Raw genomic sequence first — 7,861 nt, forward strand, 5'->3', positions numbered from 1 at the left:
CCTCTCTAAAAGGCTTGGCCTTTACTCATCACTGGTTAGAGTATTTGTGTAAGGAGCCTTATGACTTTGGAATTGTCCTTCTAGAGACGTGACCCCAGGCCTTCCTAAGGTCAGAGCGCATGTTCAGTCCATGAGGCTGCAGCAGCCTGACTTCCTGCTCTTTCCCACTGGTCACCCTCGGCTGGCTGCTCCCTGAGGCTCCACTGCCACCATCTTCCTCACTGTGTAGACCCGGGACTCTCCTGTGATTCACTGAACTCTTCCACGGGGACTTCTCCTCCCTGCCCAACCTTAGTGTCCCTACACCAGTGACAGGAGCTGAGCCTAAAAATAATCCTACTTTGGCAGTGGTCTCTGGCTTTAAAACCCTGAGCTCCTGTTCCTCTTTCTCCAGTGAGGAGCCAGCCCTGCACCCCAGCCCACGGCACATATCCTGACTATGGTGGACACTGCTGGTGCCTCTTCTTTGTCCCTTGGTGCACTGACTCAGGACCCCACAGCCAGCATCCATGAATCTTTGCCTTTGAGTTCTCTGGGGCTGTGTTGCCCCATGAAATGGACTGAGAGTGCTGGGGAATTAAGGTCCTCCAGAGCAGCCTTCAGTCACAATGCCAGAAACTGGTCAGCCCTGGCCCAGCTCCCCCAGGTGGGTAGCTCCACAGTGTGAACACCACACCGACCCCTGAGGCCCCAGCACCTCCGAGCTCCAGTTAACTACAGTAGGGGCTCATTGAGGTATAGTGACACACTTTACTGGCTGGCTCCTCCTGGCTCCTTCCTTCTCTGCTTTCCTGTCCACAGCCTTATTAATGTTTCATGGGGTCCTTTCTCAAAATAAACTCTTCGCTCTCAAATCAGTGATTTAGACTGAAATCCTTGTCTCAAGGTTTGCTTCTGGGAGAAGACAAATAAAAAGAGCACCCAGATAAATAACTTTATTTTCATGGTCTTCGCTGCAGGGTAACAAGATAGGACTATGGAGAACAGATCCCCAACTTTTCTTCTGTGATCTCGGGACCAGGCATCAGAAGCAGGTGCTGCCTGTTACAGAGGGGCCGTGAATGAGACTCTAGACCTGGGTGGACATGACTCCCCTGCCAGGGAGACTCTCCCGACCAGGCTGACATTAGACACTGGAGCCCTTGCAGGCAACCACAAAGCAGATGCCCTCATTCTTGGAGCAGGCTTCAGAGTAGCTGATGGGACGGTAGTCACACCTCAGCACCTGGCAGCCGGCCTCCTGCAAGGCCGACTCTACTGTCTCCCGCTCCAGGTGGAGCCCGAAGAACTTCTTGGGGCCCACCATGTAGTGCTGTGAACGCAGGGCGACCATGGTGACCAGGTGTCCGCCTGGCTTCAGCAGGCCGACCAGGCCCCGCACGGCCGCTCGGTATGCGTCCACACTGGGACAGGCGCTCTCCAGGGTCAGCAGGGTCAGCACGCAGTCAGCCGGTGGCACCTGGGCTGACCCCAGTGGGTGTGGCTGGGTCACATCGCACTTTAGCAACCTAGTGATTGTTTTTCGGAGCCGGGCTTCTTTCTCCTGCCACCTGTGCCTGTAGGGGACAGTCACAGAGGTGAGGTGATAAGGACAATGACCACTGACAATATGATTCTAATATGAAACAGAGATAGCAAGTAATAAAAGTGATAACTGTGATAAACATCATCATTGTGATTTTTACCAGCCCCAGTGGTCATCCTTGGGAAAAGCCCATAATTTAACCTCTTAGGCAAATAAATATTTAAGGGAGACATTGTTTCTTTCACCATAAAAATGAGGAAACTAAGGCACAGATCTGCTCAAGTTTACCGAACTCTAGTGATGGATGGTGGATTTTATATTTTATTACTCCCTCCTTCATTGCCTCTACCTCCTTCTTAACAAGTGTTTTTGGGGTACATTTCATTATTAATTTTTAAGTGGTAAAGTATATACAATAAAACTTGCCATTTTGACAAGTTGTAATTGTACTATTTAGTGGTACTAATTGTACTTGTAATGTTGTGCAACTACCATCATTGTTTTTTCCCAATACTTTTTCATTGCTCTCTATGGAAACCCTGTACTCATTAAGCAATGACTCCATTGTCCCCAGGTCCCTTCCCCACAGCCCTTGGGAGCCACTCATCTGCTTTCGGTCTCTGTGAATTTGCCTACAGTGATTTCACATCTGTGGTACTGGGGGGGTGCATTCCTTCTGGGTGTGACTTACTTTTATCATAACATTCTCCACGTTCTTACATCCTAGGCTCCTTGTTCTGGGAAGAGCACCCTTTCTTTGGCTTCCTGGGGGCTGCACACTCGTGGTCCTCGCTCTCTCCCAGTCTCCCACTGCAGCCTCCTCCTGTCTGACACTAACATGGTGTCATCTCCACTTGGCCTTGTGGTGTTCAGCTCGCGGAGTTCATCTCCAGCCCTGAAGCCTCCTCTGAGTCCCAACATGCACACCGTGGGAGTTGCCCATGATTCCTCACTGCCCCAACATCCACACCATTAGCAAACAGTTGACTCTACCCACAAATGATCCCAGTCCACAGCCACCTCCGAGCCCTCCGGGGCTCTCACCTGCTCGACACCATGTCAGCCGCCTAAACATCCTGCTCTCCTTGCTCTGCAAGTTTGCCTGCTTTGTCTCCCAAGTTATCAGCTGGCAGTGTGATGACTCCTCCATGCCACCACTCCATTCCCTCTCTAGTGAACTTGAGGCTGAAGCTATCACCCTACATGCGGCTTGGCTTCAGCTGCCTTCTTTGACACCTGGCTGTCCTTCACATGGCAGCTCCTTTCTTACTGGTCCTTGAGCAGCTCATTCTCACTGCCAGCCCTGGCCTTTGCTGTTCCTACTGCCTGACTCTCCTTCCAAAGATCTTTAAGTACCCAGGAAGCTGCTCACCCAGGCTGCTTTTAGAAGGTGCTAGGTGATCTTGAGTGTCAACTTGGTTGGCTTGAGAGATGCCTGTATTAGTAAACCATACTTCTGGGTGTGTCTGGGTAGGTCAAGGGTAATGACCTTGGGACTACTAGGTGTGATCGAAATACACAGTGAATAACTTAAAAAACTGACTACAATAAAATACAAATTGCCATTAATCTCCCCAGAAGATCCATCTCCTCCCTTCGTCTCGTTTTTTTTTTTTTTGAAGCAAAGGTGTGGTAACATATTCGGTGAATGGTGTCCCCAAGTGCCATCCAATGGAAAATCAGTCTTGTAAAAACATTAAAGCGTGTCCCCGTTCACCTAATTCACCAGATCTGGCAATGCACAACTTCTGGCCGTTTCCTCAAGTCAAACTGACCACGAAAGGTAAACATTCTGAATCAATTCAAGACATTGAAGCAGCTGTGACAGCACAGCTAAAGACATGAAAGAGGACTTCCAGACCAGCTTCTGAAAGTGGCCAGAGTGACGGGAAACGTGGGGAACTATTACGGGGGGTGCCAATGACAATACGTCTTTGGCTGTCATAATTTAAAAACTGCAAGCGTTCACCATGGTTTTTGATTGCCCTGCATATGTCTGGTCCCCGGCCCCTTCTTCTCAAGCTCTTCAGCTGCTCTTGGCTTCCTGGTCCCCGGGGAGTGAGCCGCTTGCCCTCACCAGGCCCTTCCACCATACTGCTTCTCCCTGAGAGCCAGCTAACCGTGGACTGCAACTTCTGAAACAGTGACCAAATCAAACCTCTCCTCCTTGAAGCCGTGCGTGTCAGGCGTTCTGTCCCAGTGAGGAAAGGAGACTAAACACAACGGCCTACGCAGCTCAGCACCCTGTGTCTCAGGTCCCCAGCTGGCCGAAGTCCACCCTGTCACCTCATGTTTATCTGCGTCTTCTATGTAGTTGAGTGTGGCTGCCTTCTCCACTGGAGTGTGAGCTCCAAGGGACAAGACTTCTTCACTGTGGGTCCCCCAGGGCCTAGAAGGCCCAAGGCTCTTTGAATGATAGCACAAGTGAATACAGAGCAATGCTCAGACCTGGCCTGCTGCAGGCTGCCCTGCTCTGAGTAGACCAGAGGCCACCCTCCAGCCCCGGTCTCAGTTGCCTCTGCTGTAGAATGGGGCAGAATCATTGCCCTCCCATCTCCCTCCATTTGCTCTCTGTGAGCCGGAATGGGGGAGGTGCTGCAGGTGGCTGTTGCTGTTGGTCCGTGGGACTTGGCATGGAGTAGGGGATTCCCAGCTCCCTGCGTCTTTCCCGTACCCAGCATTAGGTGAAAGGAGAAGCTGAACCATGACTTTTCAAAGGAAAGTGAGGTGAATGTGGGCTGGAGCAATCCTGGAGGCTCCCAGGAAGAAGGGAACCAGAGGCTGGTGGGCTAGGGGTGGGATAGGGCAGTCACAGTTAATTGTGCAGCCAGAGTGGGACTGAGTGGAGGGGAGCTGGGAAGAGGGAGAGGGGAGATGTTCAGTGAGCTGAGTGGGGTCTTGGACACTGGCCCGGGGTGGGGAGGCTTCTCTGACGGTGGCCAGGGATGGTGGCATGGGTGGGACTTGCAGTACCTGTCTCCTTCCAGCTCACACACATATTTCGCTGCGGGGGACCAATCATATGCACCTGGCTCCTTCCTCAGCCACTTCTCCAGCTCTCGCAGGTTCTGCTCACTGTAGTCTGAGGTGATGATTTCACTGAAGACCTCGCAGGCCGAGAGCAGCTGGTAGATGGTGGGGCCGGTGCCAATGTCGATCAACAGGTTGCCGCACACTCCGCCTATCAGGGACAGCACTGGGAGGCCTGGGGAAGTGGGTAGAGGAGACCCCGACCCCCCGCTTCCCCAGGACTTACAAGCTTAGGAGGGCATGCTGAGGTGACCTGTGCCCGCCTTTTCCTCCCCCTCCGCCATCCTTGCAGGGAGGGCTCATCTACATCTGGTGTTGGGACAGTAAGGCTGGGGTGAGCACAGCCTGGCACACATACCAGATCCCCCCAAACCCCCAAAGTACTAGTGGGGCCCTGGTAGTGTACGTCAGGGTCTTCTGGACAGGTTAGTGCTGACTTCCTGGTTGAAGCTGATTTATTTCCCGTGGAGTTCTGACTCTGGACTTACGTGGTGGACGGAGCCGGATGAAGGCTGAGAACTGGGCCAGAGGGCTCGTGATCAGCTCAGCCAATCCAGAAGGTGAGGGACATGGCAACCAGTTAGAGGAACAGGCAACACTAAGCTAATGCTCTCTAATCCCTACATCCTCCCTCTGGCCTTCTCCCTTAATATCCACCTGTCCATCTGCCAAGGCTCAGTGCCAATCTCCCCTCTCCAGGATGTCTTAGATTTCTCTGAGAGCACTAAGCTTCCTTTGCTCTGTGTCCCAGGGAGCATTCCTTGTTGTACCTTTCTCGGAGCTGGTTACATAGTTAGATAAGGTTTGAGAGTGCTTGAGCTACCTTTAGGATTATGCGGTACACCGCAGCCCCTCACAAAAGCTTTAGTCTTGCTGTTGCTGCTGCTGTCTGATCTGGGCTGGCCACCCCTCTCCCTCCCTCCTTCCCTCCCACACTGAGCCTCACTCTCCCCTGGGGTGCACTGAGGAATTTGAGAGTTAATCTCTACTGGCTCACCCAGTTCTAATGCCCCAGAGCAAGGATTTGTAAACTGAACTCTATGGTTTGGCTTCAGGAATACATGAGCTTTCTCGCTCCACCTTTATGGGTAATGCTGAGAATCAAACCCAGGGCCTCACACGTGCTTAGGCAAGTCTCTTTTTTTCTGTTTTTTAAAAGTGTGTGTGTATGTGTGTTTGTGTGTGTGTGTGTGTGTGTGTGTGTGTGTGTGTGTAGGAATGTTCATCAGATTACCATAGGATTCAAGAGCCCAGGAAGGCGCAAAGTCCTGCTTTCATGCCTCTCAGCAGAGGAGGCAGGTAGGGCAGTCAAACAGGAGGCAGTGTTCTCAGGCCAGTTCTGGGATCACCCTCTCCATTTCACAGGTGAAGAAACTGAGGCTGATGAGCACACACCCAAGCCTCGCTCTGATCTCTGAGGCCAGGGCTCTGCACTCAACTGCTGCTACCTGGCAGAGGCCTTGCACTTAGCAGGCTGGTGGCCAGGACAGGCTGGGCTGCTTCTGCAACATCCTTGGTGCACAGACGCTTGCTTCCTGTCCATTGTATCCCCCGGCCACACCATGAACCCACGTGGACCCTCCCTAGCCACTTACCTGCAGTGAAGGTCTGGAAGAGGTTTTCCAGGTTAAATTTCAGGATTTCGTTTTCAGCCATGGTGCCCGAGTCAAAGGCATAGTAGGTTTCCAGGTAGTCTTTGGGGTCGAACTCCTTTTCATAGTCCTCTCCTCCTGCATACAGTCTACCGTCCATTCTGGCACGACTGCCTGCTCCTCTGCCCAGGTGTGCCCACGCCTTCCTCCCACCCTCTTCCCAATGGGAGTTGTGTAACCTCCTTGGCCCGCCTCCTTACCCTGCATGGCCTCAGATCTGAACACAGGAAGCCAGCACTGTGGGGCTGAATTTTCTGGCTGGAGTTTATCTACTTGGTAAATTGTCAAGAATATGGGAATGCAACAAGGTCACCAGTGCTGGACCTTTGGTGTTCTTGCTTGCTGGGAGGTGGAATTTTGAGTGTAGCTGCTGCTGGGGGTAGAGAGGGGAGAGAATTACAGAGGCAAACACACAGGGAGACAGAGGAGCAAAGCGGTAGATGGAGACAAGGAGAGACCAAGGGTCTGCAATAGTTCAACGATGCTTCCCCCTTGGGATTTGGTTGGAAAACAAGAGGCAGAAAGGCCCCTAGGGGTTGGGAAACAGGATCCAGAGATGGCCGAGATTTTACTGACCAGAGTCAGTGAACTTGACCTTAAAAACAGATCGTCCTTCCCTGAGTTTGATCTTGTTTATTTTATCCACTTGCTTAATCAATCTTTTTGTTCTTCATTTTGTTTTTCTGCTTACATAATTTATTTTTAACTTTATTTTTTGTTTGCACATATTTGTCATACACAGTGATTACTTTCATCACAGGGATTTTGATCCATCTTGATTCTTCTTTTTTGCCCCATTCCCCTGCCCTCCCTTCAACCCTTCTTCCCTTCCCTGTTTACAAAAGCATTGTTTTCATTTTTTCCTTGTGTTCTTTTTTCCTTTTCTCTTTCTTCCACTCCTCTCCCCACATCTTTTGTTCCCCTTTCCATTTGAACATTTTCTTCCTACTTCCCAATATCTATCATCAATTTTGGCCCTTGCTTGCCTGCCCTTTGGGTTTCTCACACAAGAGAAACAATGTGATATTTAAACTTGTGTATTTATCAATCTTTTCTTTTTTAAAAGAAGTAAATTGAGGAGTAAAAGGAGTACATAGAGGCAGGGCAGCTGAAAATTGTGGGCAGCCTCATGTTTGGACAAGTTATTTAGAAAGTATGTCTGTACATGTATATGATAAGGACATGTCAGGACTCTACTGAAGCTAACACACACACACATAGAAGTAAAACTGGGGAGGGCTGAAATGAGATCAGTAGCTGGTATCAACATCAGTACCTGGTTTTAATCTTGCACACACCACTGCTTTAAAAGATGTCTCCATTATACATATTGAAGATCTACTCCTAAGTGAAATAAATAAGTCACACATGTGTAAATACCGAATAGTTTCCCTGGTGTGAATAATCTGCAATAATACAGAAGATCCTAATAAGATTACTGACATTTAGAAATGGGAAGAAAGGAGCTAAAGGTGTAGGGAAGGTGGGATGGGTAGGGGAAGAGTAAAAAGGGAAAAGAAAAAAATGTGAGAGAATGAAAAGATGAAAATAAAGTGTTTGTAGATGGGGAGGGGAGGAGGGAGTGAAGGGAGAGCAGAGGTAAGGGGAAAAAATGATAATCAAGACTTGTCATGTAGAGGTACAAGATCCCAAC

At 50.2% G+C, this 7,861-nt stretch overlaps 1 protein-coding gene across 1 annotated transcript; it reads right to left on the reverse strand.

Annotated features, from left to right (window-relative positions):
• Window positions 1-920: 920 nt before the first annotated feature.
• Window positions 921-6,366, reverse strand: LOC104865002 (indolethylamine N-methyltransferase). Its single transcript, XM_010628323.2, has 3 exons — window positions 6,151-6,366; window positions 4,499-4,706; window positions 921-1,556 (listed from the first exon to the last, which is right to left on the reverse strand). Exons 1-3 carry the CDS (start codon window positions 6,305-6,307, stop codon window positions 1,127-1,129), a joined length of 795 nt encoding a protein of 264 aa, XP_010626625.1. The 5' UTR covers window positions 6,308-6,366; the 3' UTR covers window positions 921-1,126.
• Window positions 6,367-7,861: the final 1,495 nt, after the last annotated feature.

The sequence above is a fragment of the Fukomys damarensis genome, unplaced genomic scaffold (genome assembly GCF_012274545.1).
Source record: "Fukomys damarensis isolate Sample0158 unplaced genomic scaffold, DMR_v1.0_HiC HiC_scaffold_4, whole genome shotgun sequence".
Lineage (NCBI taxonomy): Eukaryota > Metazoa > Chordata > Mammalia > Rodentia > Bathyergidae > Fukomys > Fukomys damarensis.

Bases quoted from the DNA above. Each gene is read 5' to 3' on its own strand.
- LOC104865002 (XM_010628323.2), bottom strand. From the start codon at position 6,307: ATGGACGGTAGACTGTATGCAGGAGGAGAGGACTATGAAAAGGAGTTC. The intron at 4,707-6,150 runs GTAAGTGGCTAG...TGTCCCTGATAG, and splicing joins CTTCCAGACCTTCACTGCAG to GCGGAGTGTGCGGCAACCTG. The intron at 1,557-4,498 runs GTACTGCAAGTC...TGTCCCCTACAG, and splicing joins TGTGAGCTGGAAGGAGACAG to GCACAGGTGGCAGGAGAAAG.